Source organism: Carassius carassius, chromosome 5, assembly GCF_963082965.1.
Source record: "Carassius carassius chromosome 5, fCarCar2.1, whole genome shotgun sequence".
NCBI classification, from domain to species: Eukaryota; Metazoa; Chordata; class Actinopteri; order Cypriniformes; family Cyprinidae; genus Carassius; species Carassius carassius.
In genome coordinates, this window is record NC_081759.1 from 22689033 (window position 1) to 22714144 (window position 25112).

At 38.2% G+C, this 25112-nt stretch overlaps 1 protein-coding gene across 1 annotated transcript in view; it reads right to left on the minus strand.

Moving 5' to 3' along the window:
* adgrv1 (adhesion G protein-coupled receptor V1) overlaps positions 1 to 25112 on the minus strand; it is a 125840-nt gene that overhangs the window by 35683 nt on the left and 65045 nt on the right. Inside the window, exons 68-83 of the mRNA XM_059550160.1 lie at positions 24536 to 24775; positions 24270 to 24419; positions 23454 to 23930; positions 23212 to 23355; positions 21699 to 21870; positions 21468 to 21603; positions 20547 to 21385; positions 19465 to 19582; positions 19185 to 19356; positions 18672 to 18914; positions 13539 to 13946; positions 12912 to 13096; positions 12564 to 12816; positions 12101 to 12240; positions 10309 to 10469; positions 10121 to 10221 (exon numbers count right to left, since the gene is read on the minus strand). Coding sequence (XP_059406143.1) covers positions 10121 to 10221; positions 10309 to 10469; positions 12101 to 12240; positions 12564 to 12816; positions 12912 to 13096; positions 13539 to 13946; positions 18672 to 18914; positions 19185 to 19356; positions 19465 to 19582; positions 20547 to 21385; positions 21468 to 21603; positions 21699 to 21870; positions 23212 to 23355; positions 23454 to 23930; positions 24270 to 24419; positions 24536 to 24775 — 3939 coding nt within the window. The remainder of the gene's footprint in view (positions 1 to 10120; positions 10222 to 10308; positions 10470 to 12100; positions 12241 to 12563; positions 12817 to 12911; positions 13097 to 13538; positions 13947 to 18671; positions 18915 to 19184; positions 19357 to 19464; positions 19583 to 20546; positions 21386 to 21467; positions 21604 to 21698; positions 21871 to 23211; positions 23356 to 23453; positions 23931 to 24269; positions 24420 to 24535; positions 24776 to 25112) is intronic.

The window sequence follows — 25112 nt, forward strand, 5'->3', positions numbered from 1 at the left end:
ATACAGTTGGAGTTGAATTACTGAAATAAATGAACTTTTCCTCGACATTCTAATTTATTGAGAAGCACCTGTATATATATATATATATATATATATATATATATATAGACACAGACACACATATATATATATTTGGTCCACAGTACAGTGCTGCCTGGTGTCACGAAAAAAGCTGGATTTGCAGCTTTGTGCCATCACAATATCATTTGGTGCTCAACAACAGAAGGCCGTTCATCATATCAGAACAGTTTTACAATGTGCTTTGTGTTTTTCCAGCTTTTCCTTGCACATATCCTAATTAATTTACATTTATGTGAAAAGGAGAACTCTTAATACATATTTATGTGCATTTCTATTAGATTACACATATGATACATGACCCCAGGGTTAAGAAGGGGGAATTTATTACCATGTTTTCTTTTACAATACAGTGGATCACTTTTTTTTTTGTGAAAGGAGCTACAGTGACTCCTACAGCCACAATGCATCAACACAGCTTATAGGAAGATCAGTGGTTTACAGTTCCTACACTGATAACTAAGAGTAAACATTCATATTTAGACAGTTTATCATAAGGATAATTAGTGTTGACAGTTTGTTTTGGCCACATCACCATGCAGACTGCACACAGTCAAAGAGAACTAACAAAATAAGCTAAAATAGGCCTGAAGTTTAATGAAATGGCTGTTGATGGTTTCCTTCCTCACTTATCTTACAGCACATCCAGATGAAATACAAAACTTGCTCTCATCTGAAAAAAAAGACTTTAGACCAATAGCAACAGTCCAGTTCTTCTTTTCCTTAGCCCAGGTAAGATGCCTCTGATGTTGTCTGTGGTACAGGAGTGGCTTAACAAGAGGGATACGACAACTGTAGCAAAATTCCTTGACACTTCTATGTGTGGTGGCTCTTGATGCCTTGACCCCAGCCTCAGTTTATTCCTTGTGAAGTTCTCTAAAATTCTTGAATCCAGTTTGCTTGACAATCCTCATAAGGCTGCGGTTCTCTCGGTTGGTTGTGCATCTTTTTCTTCCACACTATTTCATTCCATTCAACTTTCTATTAACATGCTTGGATACAGCACTCTGTGAACAGCCAGATTATTGGCTACTCATTTTTGTGACTTACACTCCTTGTGAAGGATGTCAATAATTGTCAGAGACCATTTGGAAAGCTCAGGAACTTCAGGAGCTTCTTGGAAATCTGATAGAAGCCTGGTCCCTTTATCTATTCTGGAACATGCACAATGGCTTTGCCTGTTTCTTTCGGTGCTCTGGGCTCTGTCCTTGTATTGTGTACACACATTTTACTGTGTGGAAATGCGAAACTAGACCACTCAACTTCCAGTTTGGCTGTAACACATCTTATGTGTCGATCCCTTCAAGGCTGAACAAGTAATTCTCAAACTGAGCTTTTTAAATTAATACCTAGAAAGCAATACAGTGCATTTTCACATGGGCACGAGTGATTAGATGTGCCAGCTCTTAGCCTCATTCTTTAAGTCAATAAACAAACAAAAAGGCAGCTCATCAGGCGAAGCGTTGCCCTGTCTCACCCTCCAAAGTCCAGGTCAAATAAACTATGTGCTTCCCAGGTATCTAAAAATAGAGCAAGCAGGCTCCCTGAGTCCAGAGGTTATCCAGGAACCGTGCTGACAGACCTGTGCTGATGGGACTGTCCTGGTCAGCCGCCAAATCTAAACTGCATTAAGAGCTAGTCTGACGGGGCAGGACTTAAACACTAATAAAGAAGTGGAGCCTATGAACAATAGATAAAGCTGCTAGGTAAGAACATACAAATTAGTCAAATTAGTCACTCTAAGTACAAAACTGGAGGTTTTGCGCGGCTACTGTACAGTTTTCATTTGTCTTTTCAAAAAACGTCAAGTGTCACCTCTGTCTTTTAGAGCAAACACATAACATTAAGGTCAAAAGTAGTTCAATGTAAAGCTGAGCTACAGTCGTATAAACTAAGGTCTGTTAGTCTGATTTTGACAAGTACAATTCCAGACCGACTAAAGCATTTACATGCTTTTTTAAAAGACATATTATGAGTGGGTGAATTAGTGAGTGATGGTTGCTTTTGTTTAACTGGAATCAAACTTTTAAAGCGTATTTAAATAAATAAAAAGTGTTATGCAAAAAGTGGTATGCAGCCACAATGATAATGAACAGTTTTTTTCTGCTCACATATAAGTGTGACACTTTTAAGGTCCTGCAATGATGCTGATTTATGTAAGAGTGTCTTTAAAAACAAACCAAGTAAAAAAGGAGTACCACAGGACATTAATAGTATCAGACTATTAGACGGAATAACATGGCTCTTCGATATAACATGTTAATAAATGACTGATGTGTACCTTTTTTTTTTTGATAATATAATTTGTTATATGTGGGCTGAAAAGGCAACATTAGTGTGCTGTCTATGCTGTTGAGAACTGTGCTAAAGGTCAGTCCAACTCTCTGCATCCGTTTACAGTGCTTTTTTTGGAAGGAAATAAGTGCTAGGAAAAAGAAAAGAGTCATTGGCCGAAGTTTCCAGGAGGACATAGTCTAAGCACACACACTAATCAAACTACACACCAGATGATGACATCTCGAAGCATGCAGTATTTGCTCTCAAACAAATGCTCTCAAGTAAAAACAATATGGAAAGCAGACACAAGAGCATACACTACAAGAATAAAACTGTGTTCGTGCTAAGATCACCATTAAAACCAATGGTGTTACAGCATGAAGAATAAATCGTTTTTATCCAAAGTTCCTTATAGTACACTCATTAAAGGAACAGTTTCAAATAGAAACCTTAAATGTGCATTTCAAAGAGACACACTATTAACAGTTAAAGGGTCATGTTGTGTCCTTTTATGTACCAGCCCCTTTTATGCACTCAACCATTCAAATGTTTGGGATTTGTAATGTGTGTGTGTGTGTGTGTGTTGTTTTTGTTGTTGTTTTTTGTTTTATGTATATAAATGAATTTGTTTAATAACAAACACAGTAAAAACAGTAATACTGTAAAATATTGCTACAATTTTCTATTTTATTATCATTTAAAATGTCATTTATTCTTCTGATGGGGAAGCTGAATTTACTGCTCAATTGTCAGCAGCCATTACCCCATTTTTAAGTGTCACGTGATCCTTCAGAAATCATTAAAATACGACCATTTGGTGCTCAAGAAACTTGATGTGAGCTTTGAAAAAATGTTGCTCATATTTTGATGGAAACCATGATTAACCCAACCCCCCCCCCCCCCCCCCAAAAAAAAATTTATGAATAGAAAGTTCAAGAGAACAGCATTCATTTTACATTTTTGTAACATTATAAATGTGACCCCAAACTTTTGAATGACAGAGTAGGTTATTTTTACTACGCCTAGATAAGTATAGATCAGTATGATTGCTATAATGATTTTATAAAATATAATGATTTTATAAAACAGTCCAATAAACAAGAAGCTTATATTGACTTAATTGATCAATTTATTTTAGTCACAAGTTGCTGTTTTTGCTGTATTTCATCAACAAAAATAGTAGGGCTGCCCCTCAATAGCCAACTAACTATTAATTGACGAGAAGAGGCTTGGTCAATCAAAATTTTAATAGTTGCAAGGAAACAAATCCACAGAAAGTGGCGAAGTCATGTTACTGTTACGGACAGATTATTAACAGCTGGTCTGTGTGGAAATTACTGTACTACAGAACATGCAAACGTTATGAGTAATAAGCATGTCCTTCCTTGTCCTTCAAATAATCAGACATGGGTACAATTTAATTAGGGAGGAGATTCTAACCTCTTGAACACCTCCTTTTGCCTTCTTTTGTAATCTGTTTGCACCGTGGGAGCATCAAACTGTTTAGATTCACTAAGCAGTACAAGTTTGTATGTGTGTATTTATAATTCTGTGTGTATTTCAGTGTTGTAAGTAGTACCAAACACACACACACACACCTAAATCATTACAGGAAGAGGGCAGAGGGGAGTTTTAAGAGGTTCAGAAATTTGCTTCCTTTAGCTGGACTTTCTCACAGAACAATGCCTGTGAGAAAGTCCAGCTAAAGGAAGCAAATTTCTCTCCCAGACTTCTTGACATCAGTCAGACCATGAGCATCACTTTCCCGCTTATTGATTCACGCTGAATGGACATTCCCTTTCTCAAATGCAGCTCCCACGACCAGCTGAGAGTAAACACTTGAAGACTTAAAACATTACCAAAATTCACTGTATTCATTAAGAGGCTTATTATTATTATTTACACCGAGTCTAACTATAGTTTGGAATCGGAAATCTTTTCTGATTCCAGAATCGGATGGTTAAGGTCAGGAATCGGATACTTGTTGTCAAATAATAATTTTGATTCCTCCTAGAGATTCCTATGGCTTTTTTTTCTTCATCTGTGAGGACCGGACCTAGCGATCTGCCAGGAATGTGCTCGCTAATCGACATGCTCCAAAGTTTGGCTACATTTGCAATCAGAAGCCAAATAAAGCGTCACAACCAACATGACAAAGCAATTTAATTTAATAGAGCGCTAAAGATCGTGAACACGATTCAAACACCAAGTGATCCTATTCCTAAACTACAATGATTCATCTCTTTCTTTTCCATCTCAACCTTTGACGTGTGCGATCAATGTCATGATCACTTGGTTCATCCATGCAGCGTACAATCACAGCAGCGTGATTTGAACATTTAAATCTGTGTTCACGCTGTTATTGACCTAAAGAGAGCAGCTGTCATGAATGAAACAGCTTCACAGTCTTGTCAGCCACACAGTATCATTATTTCTATTACAAACATTCAAACCACAGACGTACTTGGATAAAAGTTTATGATTCAGATATAAAGTGTGTGTACAATGTGTATGGTAGTGATTAAAATCGAGTAAATCACCTATTGAAAGTAATTTGACACTTCAGATGAAGATTTATTGATTACATAGTTACTCCAGTAGGTGGCGAAAAGGGGCTGTTAAAGTGTATTTGACTTTGAATCATACAAGAGATTCATTCAAGAATGCTGATTCATCCAGTAATGAAACAAGTACATAGTGAGTGAGTCATTTAATAATTAATTCATAAATTACAAGTGATTTTGTTTAGTTGTCTAATCTCTCATGAGAGAGAACCACAACTTCCATTGATAAAAATAAATAAATAATGATAATAATCCAATTTTGTCCACCAAATCAAATTGCTCTGAAAAGACTTCCCAGGAATTTTAGGCTGCTATCCTGCAGACATTAATGCATCTCCAACAATCTCTAGTGCAGCCTCATCACATACGTAACTCGGGACACACTCAACTTTTTCCATCTCCATCTCCAAACAAATGTGATCACAACAAATGTCAAAAGGAAAAATGTATGTTCCTTTTATGGAAATAAACCTCCAGAATATCACAGTAACAATTTATTTTGAGCTATGAAGTATCACTATGTGCGTACAACCAGAATTTTTTTTATTGTACTAGCAAAGAAGGCCTTTACATGAAAGTCTGCAGCTAGTTTATTCAGACAGAGAGTCAGAGAGAAAAAGGAAAAATATAAAATAAAAAAATTACACTGGTTATATATTTGACACCCATGCAAACTGAAATGTTCCCGGGTCCAGAAACGTTGTAAATAAATCGGTAAAACAGTCCATGTGATACCAGTGGCTCAACTTCAGTTTTGCGATGCTACGAGAATACTTTTTTTAGCGCAAAGAAAACAAAAATAACAATTTACCATTCTTCTCCCCCGAGTTAAGTCTTCCACCATTTTGGAGAGTACCCAAGAACATATTGGACGTAATCAGTGTTGTTTACGTTCGGGGGGAAAGCACATGCATGAACATAATTTGCATAATAATCGTTGTTTACACTTATGGGAAAGCGTCCGTATGCATTGTAATACTGTCTAAAATGTCGAAAGATGTTACTCGAGGGAGGAAAATATTTGAGTAAATTATGTTATTTTTGTTTTCTTAGTGCAAAAAAAAGCATTCTCGTAGCATCGCAAAACTGAAGTTGAGCCACTGATGTCACATGGACTGTTTTACCGATGTATTTACTAAGTTTCTGGACCTGGGAACATTTCAGTTGAGTTGCTGTCTATGGAGGGTCAGATAGCTTTCCAATTTCATCAAAATTATCTTAATTTGTGTTCCAAAGATGAAAACGAAGGTCTTACGGGTTTAGAACGACATGAGGGTGAGTAATTAATTACATAATTTTCATTTTGGGGTGAACTAACCCTTTAATTGCATCACTCAGTACTGCAAACTAGAAACTAGAACAATCCCAGTCAAATCCCAGTGACACACAAATGACACACAGAGTTGACAAGAAACACATTTAGAAAGAGACTGTATGATACACATGATGCTGGGTATGTTAAGTGAACATAAAATTCTAACCTTCAGATAAATAAGATACTGGTGGGTCTAAGTTCTCAAAACTGATTTTCGGATAAAAAAAAAACATCAGTTTATTCTGGGACATTCAGTTCAGCAAATAATTAAGGGGATGGGTATTTAATTTCATATGGAAAACTACATTCATTATATCTTCTATGTCGCCTTCGTGTGCTTCCACTGTATGGGTGGCCATGTGTGTTAGCATCTCCATATGTGTTTGTGTCCATCTCACACATGAGCTGCATGCATATGAATCTAAAGGCCACATTCCCGAAAAGCTTTTTATTGCCGCGGCTCGCTATCTGATTACCCTCGCTAAATGTGTGTTACTGCTGCTCATAAGAACAGCCCTATCTGCACTGACATTTTGGGCCAGGTGAGCTAGTCTGGGTAAATTTCCACTAACTACAGTCTTGAGTTGTCGACCTGTCTCACCTACATACTGTCACGCAGGTAGTCAAGAAGAGAAAGGCCACTGAAGAGAAAAACAAAATATCTGAATGTATTAAATGGTTCAAGAGTGGATAACAATACATTTTCTTCTTCTGTATTTTTTGCATCGTAGATCAAAATGTCAAATGTCAATCTGATTATAAAAACTATAGAAAGACTATAGACTGAAATGTCTAAGAAATACAGCAACAATATGCCTTTGGTACAATAATTTCAGATTTCAGAAAATAAATTCAATTTGGAAATTACATTAAATCATTATCATCTTCTTACTCAAATTGTTATGGCTACGATATAATTTACAATGAATCTCTGAATCCGCTAGTAAAAATGCTTCCGTTTTTCTTTTTTTCTTTTTTTTATAATTTTTAGATTTATAGCAAATTATATTGTCATCATGACAATCATCTTACTTAAATTGTTATGGTGATGATATAATTTGCAATGAATCTAAAAATGAAAAACAGAAGCATTTTTACTAGTGGATTCAGAGGTTTGTTCCAAAACTGTATTAAACATAAAAGATATTTTGAAGAACAGAAAGTGGGAGCCAAAAAACACTGGAGCCACAGACTTCCAGTATAGAGAATAGAATAGAACAGAATAGAAATATTCTTTTATGTCCACAGAAGACAGGAAGTTAGTGACAGACTTTTCATTTTGTGTGAGGTCCTCCAGTTTTCATCTAGAAGATGTATTTTTTAAAGTGTTTGTTTCAAGTATTTCCAACATGCTGCAAAAACCTTTCAAATGTTATACTGACATATTGAAGATGTTTTTGTTGCATTTCAAAATACTCTTTTAAAGCTGTTTATCAGATGTTCGTATATAAATAATGCCTTAAATAGCACACATTAATGTCCAAATGATGCACTCTTTCACAGAGATCTTAGTGATGCTCATGTGCTTACTGGGAAGTCCGGAATTTACTTTTCCAAGTCTAGAGGATATTTATTTCATAACCATTCAACATCCTTTGACAAAACATGAGCCCAGCTGTTGTTGGTACCGAACCTGTATGACGCATAAACTTCTTGGGATGGCCAGACTGGAATTTTCCATTCAGCACCATCGAGGTAAAGAAAAGCGAAACAATTAGCGGATGACAGAATGCGACCGGGTTTTTCTGAGCCCTGTTAAATAGAGCCATGTTTGTTTTTTTCTTTTTCTATAAGTGAGCAGGACCAGTGGAAAATTCCCACTCCGGTCCTCAAGTATCAGACCACTGACTAAATGACCCCCCATTCTTTGTAGAGGGATGGGTGCACAGGGATAATTCGGTTGTCAGGGTTTAACACACGAGGCCATTTGAATGCGTTCGCCCAAGCTGCAATGACATATTTCTTCGAAAATGTTATCTGCCCGCTCCCCCAACCGAATCTGACTGGGTACACCCGTGTGCATTTGAAATTACAGGCTTGCTGAAGTTCTTGGGTTTCCCAATATGCTTGGTCTGAAAAAGATCAAGGACCGACACCTGTCCATTCACGCAAAACTAAACTGAACCTGAGTTATCTACTTTTAATCCCTGTTTTCAACAGATGTGACTCTTGCAGTAGTTCCTGATACCGTGTTTGTGTATTCAGGTTACAGTACAATGTCATTGACGCATAGGCAGAAGAAAGCACTGTAATTCATAATACATTTCATGACCGCCTCGACAAGTCATTCAAAGTACGCACAAAACATTTACTTCCAGCCTTTACTAAATTTAACACAACTCCTGGGACTCAGCTACATTACAGTGTACCTTTACTTTGCTCACCGGCAAACCAAACATCCTCCCGGTAAACTAGGCCACATTACGCAGCAAAAAGCGTCATGTTGATGTAATAGCTGTATCACTTTTCTTTGGAGCAGCGTCCTAGATCCTGATGCTGATTCCCAAGCACAGATTGCAAGTGGATTTCAGCCTCACTATCACATTATCAGTTACTGGACGATACTGACGTAACACTACTTTTGGGTACCGAAACCTGGGACCGGTACCGATGGAACCGTTATGAACCGAACCGAATCAGAACGCAGATTTCAGTGCCTCTTAAATGCCTGAGTGATCGATTGAAATTGGTCCTGATTCTCCGAAATGTATGCAAGAAGCATGGGTGTCGCTTGGCTTTTTTAGCGGAGCTATAGCATTTAGCTCCATAAACTGTACACACAATCACCTCATAGTCGGTCCACTTAAATTTCATATGAAAACGGCGACAGACCTGTCTCCTCCTCGTCAGTTGTTTCCTCCAGCGAAAAACTAGCCCTTAACACATACTTTAATTATACTTTAATTTAATTTAATTTAAATATACTTAATTTTATTATACTTACTTTATACATACACTACTGTGCAAAAGTCTTACTGTGCGTTAGTATTTTCAGCCAAAAGAATGGTGTTCGGCCAGTTATTTATATCTTTTGCTGTAGTGTGTCAGTAGAAAATATCAGTTTAAATTTAGTTCGTCAGTTTCATCAGTTTCTTTGTGTAAATCACAGACAGATTCAATGATGGTGAGATCAGATCTCCATGTGGAGAACTGGCTGTTGTCAGACTGCTTGTGCATTCAAAAATCTCACTAGATTATAATTAAAATGAATGGCAAAATTAATGTTTGGAAATGTAAACTGATATTTCCTACTGCCACACTACAGCAAAAGATAGAAATAACTGGCTTAAAACCCTTTTTTGGGGTGCAAATACTAATGTGCCTAAGACTGTACTTTACAAACAACATTGTTGCTAAGTTATAAAGAATGACCATCCAGTCATTCACAGAACTGATTAAAGAGAGTGACAGACAGCACTCATTTAAACGAAATATCAGAGTGGTCTTGTATTAAACAATGATCCAGATCATGAAATACTTTTATTAGCCTTCGAGTAAGGGAAGCTTGGGAAATGAGAGGATTCAATGAGCGTGAGAAAGCTATGGATTTATTTTAAATATGTTTAATGTTCTTTAATGTTATCCAATGTTATCCAAGTATCGGTTCAGGCACCGTTTAGGCACCGGTACCATTTTAAAATTATCGAAATGGCACCAGTATCGTTAAAAACCCAATCGATACCCAACCCTAGGTAACAAACACTAGACAAGTTTATTTATACATTGCAGGAACAATGGGAGTACTGGTAAAAAATGAGACCATCTTAAACCAGCATGAATTTACATGCAGTTTCAGTGTTGGTGTAGCTGATTTATTATAATATGCATGCAGTTTGCCTTCGAAATTTAACTGGCTGACCACATTACTGGTTACGTTAGGTCTTACCTGAGTCCCTAAGCAGGCCACCATCATGTGTGTGAGGAGTTTGGCAGCGAACATTAGGAATCTAGAGCACAGCACATGAGTCACAACGGCCAAAGCAAATCCTGCGGGTGAAAGACAGAAGCTTGAGCAATGCATGATTTCTTGGTGGGATTTGTACCCTCACAATCATGTAGACTGTAATGAATTACCTGAGATACAAATGAAGCCAGCAGCATAGAAGGCCTCATTGAATGAAGCCAAACTTGTGGTCTCTGCATATGCTGTGTAGACGGACAGATGGGTACAGGCGCACTCCACAAAATTCTGACTGTCGTCCACCACACGACAGAACTGACCATCAGATAGCCAGCTGGACAGGAGAAATAATATCAGGGTGATCATGACATGCCACGGATAATGTCAAATAAAAAAAAAAAACAGGTACCATCGACCACAAAACCAGTCATTGGTTGCACGGGTTATATATGAAGCAAGAGCCAACAATACGTTGTCTTTTACGTAAAAAACATAAGGATTTCAAGTGAAGATCATTTTCCATGAAGATATTTTGCGAATTTCCTAATGTAAATAAATTAAAACCTAATTTTTGTTTAATAATATGCATTGCTCTTTGATAAACTTTAAAGGCAATTTTCTCAATATTTTGATTCTTTTTCACCCTCAGATTTCAGATTTTCAAATAGCTGTATCTCAGCCAAATATTGTCCTACCAAAAACAAACCATATATCACTGGAAAGTTTTGATTTCTCATTTTATTTCAAATTGACACTTACGACTGGTTTTGTGGTCCAGGGACACAAATATGTAAAACAAAGAACAAAACTAAAAAAAAAAAAAAAAAAAAAAAAAAAAAAAAAAAGAGCACAAAATTCACACTAAAAGAAAAAAAATTGTCTCTGTTTGATGCAAGTTTAAAGTATGTAATTTCATACTATTTGTCCAGATAAATTTGAAATAAAACATTAAAAACTCAAATTTGTCATTATTGTGTGCCGTTGTTGGACAGATGCACTGTGCCTCTCTAATTCATAATTATTCCTAGTACTTTGGGAAATAATGTTACTGAATATGAAGGCTCAGTTAGCCGTTGGTCCAGGTTGCGACACAGAATTTTTCAGGATATTTTAAGATTAAGTTCAGAGCAACAAATTTCACCCAATGGAGAAACACAGAAAATTGTAAAATTGGACTTGACTATCTGTTTGTCTAAATTAAACTTATGCAACACACCAATTTATCATTCCAAATGAACTCTCATTACTCTGAATTCCAGCTATTAAGCTGCCACTGAGCTAAGTCTGCTGAGGAAATCATTTAGTCATTCTAGGATGTCATTTACATTACAAGAAATCACAGCTGCATAATAAATGGCTATGAATTTGAGAAAAAAACGTCCAAACATTAAGAGAGAGAGAGAGAGAGAGAGAGAGAGAGAGAGCGAGAGAGAGAGAGAGAGAGAGAGAGAGAATCTGTTGTCTAAAGCATAATTCTGAGAGGGATCTGTTCTACATCAACTCCAACCTGGAGATAATTCAGGGACAAACTGTATGGCTAATATTCTAGGCTAAAAGCTGTGAAATGTCCTCTAGAAAGGCTTCCTGGCCAAGAACACACCCTGTAGAACGTACTGAACTTTCTTGGTCAAATACACACAAACACATGTGTGTCCTACAGAATGTGTGAGACAGGCCTTAAACGACTTCGTCATGGCAGGTCACGGGCCCTTCCCCGTAAACTCTCACCAATGAGTGTGAAATACATGGACAAGGCAAGCTTTACCACCAGATGGCTGGTCAAGTTCATTTGGATGAGTGTTTTTTTTAGTAAACAGGCATGTACACACAAATGTGTTTTCAAGTATGAATGAAGAGTATGAGAATGTGATATGTATAGTAAGTTTCTAAATACTAAAGGAGCTCCAATCCTTGTACACATCTAAAATTTTGCCATGCAGCTATATGCATGTGTTTTGTAATTACCTCTCGGCAGCCTGATTCCACAGGAGGCAGAGAGATTGGCGAGGTTTTCCACGTCGGTCAGGAGTGTGTATGCGGTAAACAACCTCTTGACTGTCAGCAAGAGGCTTAGAGCCTCTGCCATGAAGACTGACTGAGAAAACCTGCACAAACACACACAGATTATTCAGAATGGATTAAACAATAAAAAAAACACTGACAGTTGTAGTCAGTTTCCCAATTCCAAGTGCAAATAAAATTATTACTTTAATAAGTACACATACATGATTTGTGAAGCCACTACATACATCACATACGTCACAATTAAACTGAGAAAGAAAGAGAGACAACTTAAAATTTCCAACTCAACAGTGCCATCTGCTGGACACATGGGGGACAAAAGCTACATTCCCTTTGTGAAACTGTCTACAACAAACACAACAATACAGTGTTCAGCACTGAGGGACACAGAGAAACACTCTTTCACCTTGTTGTTAAATGCACTGGGTTTTGTGTTGGTGAGGAACCAGTGCTCAGTACTGTACTCGGTGAAGTGCACTTTACGGCAAGCAGACGGGGCCATGCTGCCTGCTGGAAGGGCTGGTACCTCCAGCAGGTTCACAGGCAGGGTGAATGTGTCTGAGTTTTTCCCTGTAAATGTGTGGCCGTTGATCTGAGTGGGGTACCAGAGGTGAGCAGCTATGGTGAAATACGGGCAGGTATCCAGTATGGTTGTGCCTCTGAAGAATAAACAAAATCAATGCATATAAGAATGAGCTCAGGTAAAAACAAAACAGAATAAAAACATGGAATAATGACAATAGATAGATCTTACCTCTTTCCTTCCGCCCCACACTCGACGTCTGTAAGCAGGCTGAAGGCAAAACGTTCTGCCACCTCAGCCAGCTGGCTCAGGCCTCGAGTGTCCACTCTGCTGGGGTTCGCCATGGCACACAAGAGGTCATAGGTCAGGCCACGGCTGCTGTCTTTAAGTGGAGTCTGCTCAGCGTCTTTCAGAATCTGTGAAGTGAGGGTAATTTTAAAAAGTCTGGAAACTCCATTACAGCTACATCAATTTTAAAATCACATTTAGAAAATGTGTGTGGTGCTACCTTGAGAAACATTTCACATTATAAGCAAAGCTACTGCTACATTTTCCAGTATTCTTTGATGAATGGAAAGTTTAAAAGAACAGCATTTTTGTAAAAAAACAAAAACATTATAAATGTTAAACACATTATAAATGTTTTTACTGTCACTTTAATCAACTTAATGTACTCTAGTTGAATAAAAGTAAATAATAAAATAATTAAAAAAAAAGCTCAAAGTATTTAATCCTAAAATGGAATGAAGACATTACATCATCCTCAAAAGGATTTTCTTCAGACTGAGCTAACTTTAGGAGACTTAAAAAAATGTTGACACTTAAAGTTAATGTCAAACACTTTCCACATTGGCTTACCTTGCTTAGTGCATCTAACACTGCAGTTAGCTGCTCTGGAGTGATTTCCTTACTGACTTTATTGATAAGCCCCTGAAGGACCCGATTGATGATGGTCTCATCCAGAGGCTGATGTAACTGGTCCAGCAGGGCCCATACTGCCTGAGCCTCTGAGTCTGAAACCAGGGTGATGTTAGACACCCCGAATTCTGGGTGAACCCTTGCACCACCAGTGGCATCAGAGAGAGCCACACGGAAACGTTTGGGTGATGGGTTGGAAGAACCAATGTTCGGCGTGAGAGCCACGTCCAGCCCGGCACTTCTCTGTCCAATATCAAAAGTCAGGGTGCCCTCCGCCAGGAAAAAGTCCTGCCCTGCAACAGCAGGCCAGATCAGAGTGGGTCCAATAGACTCAGCTTTCTGAAGCTCCTGTGAGAGCAGATAACACAGTTAATAATTGGATATTTACACCCAAAAAAATCTATTTCTGACAACCTTTACAGTAACTGTACACACAGAAAGAGGTTGATGGAGGTGGACAGTTAAAACTTTCAAATTCAGATATTATAAACATGCAGATAAAAGTTCAGTTTTTTTTCCTTTGAAGTATATGTAACATACCAGAAATAAAAAGTTATTTCCTTATGTCTAAAAGTAAAACAGTAGGCAAGGAAAACGGAAAAAATGAAAAGGGTCATATGATGCGAATTCAAGTTTTGCTTTCTCTTTGGAGTGTTACAAGCTCTTTGTGCATGAAGAAGATCTGTAAAGTTGCAAAGACTAAAGTCACAAATCCAAAGAGATATTCTTTATCAAAGTTAAGAATTGTCCATGCCCTCCTGAAATGCCTCGTTTAAACATGCCCCCACATGTCTACGTCACTGTGTGGGAAGATTTTCAGAACACCTCTCAAATGTTCAATCTGCCGCCCGTTCCTCACTCAAGTCTGTAGTATGTGATGCTGTGTGATGCATTTATAGAGGACTGTTTCCTGTCTGTTCTCAAAGGCTGTTACATAAAGCGGGTCAATTCCAACTTTGCAAGGACAGTCTGGTGCTTCTGACTCACAGATTGTAAGTACATTTTCATATTTAAAGAATTTGCCACTGACGATTCTTTGAGCAGTGTAGAGTAGCACTTGTTGGTTTGTTGTTTCTCCGATCACAAATTCAGAAATGATTTTATGTTTACGTGGTATGATACACAATGCAATGCATAAAAACACAGTATAAGTCATTATAATCAGTAACTATGTCCCCACTGGATGCAACAAATGCCTCGTTTGTAATGGGTTTTATTGGTTTACAGCATCACTGTATGTTAAGGGGCGTAACATTTCCGTCACACGCTTGAGGTATTCAGACATTCACTATGCACTGGATAGCTGGCCAATCAGTGTACACCTCGCTTTTCAGAATGATGAGCTTTGTAAAAATAGACGTGTTTCAGAAAGGCAGGGCATATAGGAGCAACAATAATGTACATTATGCTTGTTTTTTGTTTATTTTATTTATAAAGCACAATTTAATACAACAACATTTGCCCAAAGTGTTGTACAGCAGACTTTAATCTAAAACCAATTATACATAAAACAAACAATACAAAAATATCATGCATACACAATTAGTCCAAAACATGCCTCCGGACCTAATCAAGGTTAAAAGCACGGGATAATAAATTAGATTTTAAGTGAGCTTTAAAAATAGCTATTGATTGGGCCATTCTGATATGCAGAGGTAATATTTTCTACAGTTTAGATGCAGCAACTGAGAAAACCCGATCATCCCTAAGTTTCAGTCTTGATCTGGGAATTGTTAAGAGCAGTTGATCAGAGGACCTAAGAGATCTAGCAGATGTGTGCCATTTTAATAAGCCAGCAAGGTATTTTGGAGCCTGGCCATTTAATGATTTAAAAACAAACAATAAAAGTTCGTATTAAATTCTGAAACGTACCGGCAACCACTCAAGCGACAATAAAATTGGTGTAATATGTTCATGCTTGCATGTAGTTGTCAGTAGTCTAGCAGCCGCGTTCTGGACTGCCTGCAAATGCTGCAGTGCTGTCTGACTGAGTCCTTCATAAAGAGAGTTACAATAGTCAAGCTGTGAAAAAATTAAGGCATGAATGACTTTCTCAAGATAATTGATAGAAAGAAAAGTCTTTACTTTCGCCAAAAATCTCAGATTAAAAAAACTGGATTTGACAACAGCATTTATTTTTTTATCAAATTTAAAAGTTTTGTCAAATAATACACCCAAATTCCTCATAACTGGCTTATTATATGGGGCCAGTGGACCAAGACTGAGGTTAGGAGGCACAAAAATATCGGATGGCCCAAACCTGATGATATCTGTTTTTTTTATCATTAAGTTTTAAAAAATGAAGGGACATCCAGCTTTTTATGTCATTCAGACAGGCTAGGAGGGGAGTTAAAGCACTCTTATTATTTTGTTGCATTGGCAGATAAATTTGCGGAATTGCGGAATTGTTCCCTGTCTATGGCCTATGTACCATTTTCTTTTAAACATGCTATAGTGCAGCCTGTTTTGATTATTATAGCCAAAATTATTATTATAGCCCAAATCCTTGGGCCAATAACATTAAAAACCTGTTTAAAAATGCGTGTAGGAATAATGTCTTGGGGACTGTTAAGCCCCTTTCACACTGCACGTCGGACCCGGCAAATTGCCGAAACATTGCCGGGTCGCCTTCTGTGTGAAAGCAAACACGTCCTGGGATTGATTCCGGCATTGAACCCGGGTCGGGGACCTAGTAACATTGCCTGGTTCAACCCCGGACGAGCGCTGTGTGAACAAAAGCCAGATCTAATGCCGTGCCGAAGTGATGACGCGAGTTATTGCGCGACTCTTTTACCGGCTGTTTTGAAGGAAGATCAAAGTTCGCGACGTAAAAATATGTGCAAACTGTAATAAAGCAGAGATCAGTTAGTTCCTCACTATCCGCGCTGAAGCTGAGATCGTTTGCTTGCTTCAGTGAAAGTATAACGTGCCTAACGCTTTCGACTCGTACATTACACATCACGCCCTGATGTCACGTGTCGTTACAGGATCTTTACGGGTTGTGTGTGAAAGCACGCACATATCCCGGGTAATCACTGGCAGTGTGAAAGTGCAAAATCTAGTGACCCGGGAACAATTGCCGGAACACTTTACCCGTGTATTTGCCGGAATGGCAGTGTGAAAGGGGCTTTAGTAGACTTCAAATTTTTAACAATCTCAGCTAAAATTGTGAGAGACACAGGTTCAAACTGATAAAAAAAGAGCAAAGCATGAAACAGTTGAGACCGATGGATCATAAACATGTACCTGAATGCAAGATCTAGTATTGGCGATAGGGCTGGGACAACGCGTCGAGGTCATCGATGACGTTGACGCAAAAAATATGTAGACGCAAAATATGCGTCGACCTGTTTTTATTTCTCTAAAAAACATTTGCAAAACGTTTACTTTATGTGCGCTGAATATACGCGATGGCCGGATCTACATTCTGTCCAACGTTATATAACCAATCCAGGGGTTTTTCTGCATTGATCTTTTTTTTGGCGGCTGTCAAAGCCTTATTTGATCGGTGAGTGATTTAGAATAGAATGACTGTGCTGCGCCTGACAGGGCGCATACGAGAGAGAGCCCCGGCTGCACGCGCGCAGTCTTTAAACAACACGAGCGCTTCTTGCTCTCTCTCTCTCCCTCGTGCATATTAATCAAAATCATTAAACACGATAGAAAAACTCCAAAGTTTCACGCGCTCGCGCACTCACAGTCTTCAAACTACACGAGCGCTGTCTTGCTCTCTCTCTCTCTCCCTCCCTCGTGCATATTAACCAAAATCATTAGACACGATAGAAAAAGGGCGGAACGCCAAAGTTTCACGTGGAGCATTCAGGGGTTTTTGTTTTCTCCATGACAGGCTGCTGGCTCCCACTGTTAATTTTTTTTTTTTTTTTTGGAAAAGCACTCTGTATTAGCTTAAAGCCCTCAAGTTTACATTGGTTACTGTATTCTTTCAATTGCTCTAAACAAGTATTTTGGGTGAACTTTTTTATTGAATACTAGACATCAAGTTGTTGTTATTTTCATCTGAAAGAAGAACTTTTTTTCAGTAAGCTAGGCCCTATGTGTTCAGTAAGCTTGTTTCAGTAAGCTGTGTTTTCAAGGTTTCAAGGTTTTATTGAATGCTATCTCTATACAAGTGCAAAGTAACGCATTCTTAGTCAGTCTTTTATTTTGTAATTTTAAGAGCAATAAACATATATTGCAATGTTAAGGAATATCATGTTTTTTTTTCATTCAGATATGTAAATCAACATGTATAAATTGTTAGTAGTCAATTAATGGGGAGATAATCGAAATCGAATCGGTCTGAAAAATTAATCGCTAGATTAATCGATGCATCGAAAAAATAATCGCTAGATTAATCGTTTAAAAAATAATCGTTTATCCCAGCCCTAATTGGCGATCTTCTCAATAAAGTGATTACGAAAGTTTTCACATGTTTGCAGAGAGGCATCTTTAATCTTAAACCCCATAAACACATTCATCACATCACCCCAAATAGAAAAGATAATGTTCTTTTTAGCAATGTCATATGACCCCTTAAAGGAAAGGAAAGGGTGTGCCAGAGAAAAAAAAAATTCCATGAGAAACCATTCCCACAGACTGATGTATTTTGGGCATTAAACCACATTCGACATGTCAAATCCTATTTTTCCAGTTCCACTATGCAACCATATATATATTGCCTTTGATGTATCTGCTGGGAACTCAGCGGCCTAATTGCTCATAGCTCTTATCTTCTCTACATTCATCATCTTAGCTCATGAATTTGACATCATCTCAGTCCTCTAATCACTAATGAGATCACATTATGTAAAGAGGTCAGAGAGGGGTGTAGGCTGGGTACTGGTAGATGGACATGCAGTTGCTCTTTGATTACAGCCAATGAGCAATCCATAAGAATAACTGAATTTTCTGCAATAAACTAAGCAATAAAGCATATGTTCTTTCTGAGTTTGCTGAGTTTGTACTGTATATGTATTCTCTGTGCCTCTTTGATTCGAAATCCAGTATATTATTGTGCTTATTGAATATCTTTTGTTATCTTTGGAGATGCTTCCTTTTCCAAATAAATCTCACCTGCATGCGGTACTTCACAGAGATAGTTGATGCTGTACTGGCATCCCTGTAGACCTGAAGACTGACGCTTGTGGCTTTGAGGGTGACCACAGGTAGTCTGGAGCCCTGGGCGAAATACACCAGCCCCCGTGGGTCATCACTCTCCACCATGGTGACATTGGCAAAACGGGCAGTCTGGTTTATGGTGGCACCCTCGCCCACTTTATAGACCTCCACCAGGAACCACACCTCATACTCTGGGTCCTGCAGTACACCGACCAAAAAACAATGAGTAAGATGGCCAGAGAAGCTGTAAAAGTGGATTCCTCTTAAGCACTACATAAAAGCATGCATTATCAAAACAGACAGAAAGTACTGAATGAGACTGAAAAGAAAAGAGCACAAAACAAAACCAACAACCAAAAGCAGAGAAAGAAATGAGCAAAAAAAGAAACAAAAAACAAAATAAATCAAACAAAACTAAAATGTTTTAAACTAATATGTTTTAAAAAGTAAAATCTGCTTTAAATATACCTTGTCTGGCCGGACCTCCAACCTGAGGGCACAGAGTACTTCTCCTTTTCTGCAGATAGATGTGCCTGAGGTCTGTTGCAGCTCTCTGGTCAGATTCACCCCATGACTCACCACCGAGTGAACTGTAGCGCTAAATGTGACCCGCCAAAACACCAGTACATCTTCAAATGCTCTGGAAACATGTAGAAAAGTGTTTTTTAGCATGCATATATAAAACTGAGTAACATTAATTTGCAGTAGTGAAAGCACAACATCATCTTTAACATGTACAGTATTATACCTGTTTTCCTGTCTTTCCAGAAAGAGTGTTGCTGTCCTGTTCTCTGAGTCCTCATCCAGGATCTGACCAGACTGAGAGCTCAGTCTGAAGCCAACTATACCATTCTGAAGATCACTCCCTGTCACAGAGACACATTAGTAGCTGAGCAAAAATATATACTGTCACTTAAAAGTTTGGAGTCAATACGATTTCTCTTTCATTCTTTCTTTTACTTCCAGAAATGAATAAATTTTTCAGCAAGGATGTAGGGGTCGGTGATTTGATCAAAATCTTATATAAAGATATCATAGATAGACAATAAAAAAGATAGTCATTTTGTTTCATGGTAACAATATATATCACAATATAGATATTTTTGCTTTAAATCAGGTCTTTATGATTTTTGAGCTTTATGAATTTTTGATGCCATAGAAATTTCATAATTCTTGTCACCAGTGTCAATATCACAAAAACTAGCCTAAATTAAAAAAACTTCAAGCTCACTGAAGACAAATAAAGTCAGCGATTAAATAAGAATAATAAACTAATTACAAGCAATAGGACAAAAAAAAGAACTACAGTAGAACAAATAAGAAATGTTACATAAATTGTATAAAATAATCAAATGTGCAAAAACAATGCATATGTGTAAATTAAATGTGCAAAAACAATGCATATGTATAAATTAAATGTATATTTCTTCTTATTGAAAGTTACAAAAGTGATAGGGACGATAGTCCAAAATCTCTACCGGCTGACAAATTTCTACCGCTTAGTCGTGTTTGGCCATGTATCACTCACCCCTACAAGGATGCATAAAATCTATATGTGACAATAAAGACAATGTAACAAAATATTAGTTTCAAAATTTTTTGTTCTTTTGATCATTCTATTCATCAAAAATCCCTGAAAAAATATATATATCACAATTCCCTCAAAAGTTTTAGACAGCACATTTGTTTTCAACTTTTAGAAAACACATGTTTAAATTTGTATATATTTATTTATTTTTTAGAAAATATTCAATTTAATGTGAATGGATATATATTCGGATATTCATTCAGACAGCAGACAGACAGTCGATAGATCCTGAAGATTCTTACCCAGAATAATGATTTTGGCAAATGAAGTGAACCCCAGTTCATCTGGCACGCTGACAATCTGTGCTCCACCTGTTGCTTCGCTGAGGTAGATTAAGAAAGCCTCTTGCCCCTCCGGTTCCTGATCATTCAGTATGAGGACACTGACCTCCACCTCATTCTGTCCCTCCAACAGCGTGACAGTTTGGGTCTCCAAGGTAAAGTCTTCTCCTTCCAGGGCCCATGTGCCATTATGCTCCCGATGAAACTGGGCTGCATCCACCTCTGGGGTTCTGAGTCCTGCATAGGCTCTGATTTTGGCACTCACCACTCCTGTGAGCCCTGCCGACCTGCGTACTCTTAAGGCAAGCTTCTGTTGCGGGGCACCCTCCTGACTGTCTTCAGAAATCTGTATTATTGCTGGCCCTATACTTAAAAATCCACTAACCACATCGTTAGCACGGATGGTAATTCTAGCGATGCTATTTTGAGACACAATGCGAGGCTGAGCTTCGACTGAAGGCAAACTGGCGCTGAGAACACGCACGCTGGTTAAGTTCACGTAAAAATCCTCGTCTGGTTCAGTTAGGGAATCGTCAAGAATAGACAAGCGAATGGCAGCAGATGTTTGCCAAGAATCGAACAGAAGCTGTCCGTCTGTTACCGATGCAAAGTCCTTGTCAGGTTGAGCAGTGCCAGGCCACGTCTTGTAGGAGATGCTGGAACGATTGCTGCGGAAGCCATAAAGGCGCTGGACATAGAGGGTGATGGTCTGCACGTCCTCCTCAATGACCAGCTGCCGAGAAACAGGACGAAACTGATATAATCCTAAAGGCTCCACCTCAGCTACTGTATAACCAGTCCTGCACATACAACACATACATCAAACCTTATAGATATGCTAATGAAAATGGGGATATTGTTTTTGAAAGCAGGCAGTGTTACCTGAAACGGGCTCCACCAGGTGAATCTGACTCTACAGAGGTCAGGTAAACAGCGTGTGCTGTGACAACTGACATGTTATTAACAGCACTGAGAGAGATCACCTCACTCCTCTGACCGTGGGCAAGCATTACTGTACCTTCAGGTCAAGAGAAAAATAAAAATCAGACTAATGATGAGTCAGTTGATTATTTCTGGATCTTTCTCATACATATGGAGTCATTTCTCTCTAACCTGATGTTGGCGAGATGTCCCCTGGCTGGTAGCCTGGTGGAGTTTGGCCAGGAGGAAACCCAGAGCTCCATCGGACAGTTACGTTTCCATACAGGCCTGTCCGTGTCACCAGCACCTCACACTGGCCACTCTCTATATCTGAGACACGCAGGGCCAAAGAGGCAAATCCAACCTATAGTACCATGAGAAACCATGTATAGTAAATTAGGACTATTATTGATTCATTAAAATGATTCATTAAAGGAATAATTGATTGATTTGTTTGTTTGCATTGTGACATTATTTTCATTATAATTAAAGGAAAAGTTTACCATAAAATGAAAATTTTGTCATAATTTACTCCAATTTACCGTATTTTCCACACTACAAGGCGCACCGGATTATAAGGAGCACCTTCAATGAATGGCCTATTTTAGAACTGTTTTCATATATAGGGTGCACCGGATTATAAGGTGCATAGAATAGAAGATACTGCAGTCAAATGTTGATTGGGTTTGCGTTATGCGTCCACTAGATGGAGCTGTGCTAAAGGGAATGTCAACATTTTGACAGAGCGTCTTGATCCATATATAAGGCGCCCTGGATTATAAGGCGCACTGTCGGTTTTTGAGAAAATTAAAGGCTTTTAAGTGCGCCTTATAGTGCGGAAAATACGGTACACATGTTTGTCATTCCAAACATGTGTAAGTTTATGTCTTATGTTGAATACCAAAGAAGATATTTTGAAGAATTTTGAAAAAGCAACAAGTTGTTGGTACCCATTGACTTCCATATTCAATTCAAGTTTATTTCAATGGTGCTTTTCAACTTTACAGAAAATTAAGTTTGTACAATATATATATTTTTTAGTAGTTGCTCATGAGTGGTGACTGTCAGTTAATGTACATATGACAGAAATGTACGGAAAAACCATTTGAAGATGCAATCAAACAGACGATGAACACTATTAACAGAAATTACTATATGATGCAATCAAACTTATAGCAAATTACTGAAAGAAATAGCATGAAAGTCAATGGGGACGATCAGTTGTTTGATTACCAGCATTCTTAAAAAATATCATCTTTTATGTTCAACATAACATATTCAAACAGGTTTTATACTGTCTTTTGATTTTTGGAGTGCAATGTGACCATATTTAGTGAGATTCCATAATACCCATTTGACATTTTAGCCATGTTTTAATAAAATGCATAAATAAATGAATAAATACTAACAAAAAGTCATAAGCATAACATACGTTTTATTTTATTTTGTATATGTCTTTTTTGCAATGAAATGCATCCTGGACCATTTTTTTGTGAGATGGCGTAATATCTATTTAACAACACTTCAAGCATTGTTTTTTTTTTTTTTTTTTTTATAAATATTATATCAATTAAATAAATAAATACTGATTAAATCACAACTTTTATAAGACTTTTGGACAACACAATATTGACAAACCAGTATTAATCTATTAATTGTGCGCCATCTGGTGGTGATATCAGAATGGTGTTGAATGCAATATCACCTCAGCATTAGCTGCCACTTCAGGAACAGAAACGATGGCCAGCTTTGCTTCCAGCTGAATTCTGGGAGGGGAACTAAGCAAGGGTCCAATCAGAGTCACATCCGTCAACTCAATGCTAAAGTTAGAGCCCGTCGCAAAGAACACCTGTAGTGGAAACATACAAAATATCAATACGGGCCTTAATAAAATGAACTGGCTTCTTACAGTCCCATATTTAATTCAAAATACAACAAATCACACACCTGGCTACTAAATGGCACTCTAACGTTGGCCTCACGTTCTCCGTCCTTCACCAGTATGTTCCCAGTGATTGTGTCCTCTGTAAAACTCTGACCAGGGGTGGTAAAACCGATTCTGTACCCCACACTGGCATTGCCAAACGCCCCTGCCAGCCTGTTCACACTGATAATGAGGTGTCTACTTCGGTTGGCAACGTTAACAACCACTGACTGGTTTTGAGAATAAAGGACAAACACCCCGTGGGGTTCGTCATTGGCCCGGACCTTCAAACGGGTACTGCTGCGGTTTGCATCCAGCTCTGCGCCGCCCTCCACAGAGATTAGACGGAGGATGTATGTCTCCTCCAACTCAGGCACAGAGTCGGGGAGCAGGGTGAGGACTATCTCTGCCACACGCTGTCCTGCCAGGATAATGACAGAACCCTTCAGGGCAGCAAAGTCTCCTGATGTGTCTGCATCACTGAGGATTTCCCAGAATACCTGGGGGATAATAAAAACAAACAATTATTGGGCCAATTGAAACCAATTTATGAACATTATGAAAGAACATTACATCAAATGTTATTACATAAAAACACCAAATATACATACTATAAGTACCGCTGAAAAGTATAAGGTTGATAAGTTTTTTTTCTCACCGAAGCTGCATTTATTTGCTTGAAAATACATCAAATCAGTAATATTGTGAAATATTACAACTTAAAACAGCTTTTAAAATGTAATTTATTGCTGTTGTGAAAAAAAAAAATTCTTAAAGCCTAACTGACACCAAACGTTTGAACAAAATACTGAATATTAAATTAGCAGTTGTTTTCCTACCGTGATGTTACCCATGACACCCTCTCTGCGTGTAATAAGGAGGGATATTTTGAGGGGTCCTTCGCTGTCAGAAGGCTCACTGTAAATGCGCTCTTTCAGGTCCTGTTCGGTGAACTGCACTATGCCATTGGGGTCTCCAAACTTCTCAATCTAGAGAACGCACACATTGTACACCGTTGCTAAAATGATACATTGCTGTATTTACAGTTTTATTCTTTGCTTTTTAGAGGTCATCACTTTCTGTGCTGAGCAGGACGAGGACGTACCGTGAGTGTGACAGATCCAGCTCTGGGATCAACACTCATCTCTCCAGAGAGGATACTGAGCGTGACAATGAATTTCTCCAGGACTTCCACCTCACCATGAGGAAGGATCTTCAACTCAATGCTGCGTACACCCCCTTCCCCGTCTCTGAAACTAAACGTCCCGTTCACTGGTTCACCAATGTCTGTGTTTACTGATGGTAAAACCTCATCTGAGTTTGGACCTAGAATCTGCCATATTACCTGAGGGAGACAACAGAGGAAGAGGATACGACAAAAGCAGACACATTGAAACCATGGTGACTGCTTTCAGACTGCACAGCAAGTCCCCTAAAATGGCATCAAAAATTTGTAAATATTATAAAAAAGTTCTATAAAATGATCAACATCATCACTGTCGAATCAACTCTTCATTTTGTTTATTTTCCTAAATGAAATGTACAAGAAACATGAAGGTCTGTACTGTTCATGTTCTGATGCATCAAAATATTTTACAATCATCATTTAGCACATTTTTAATTACAGACAGATCGATGGAAACATCCAGTTTAGGGTCTGTCTGTCCTCCAAATGCTTCCTC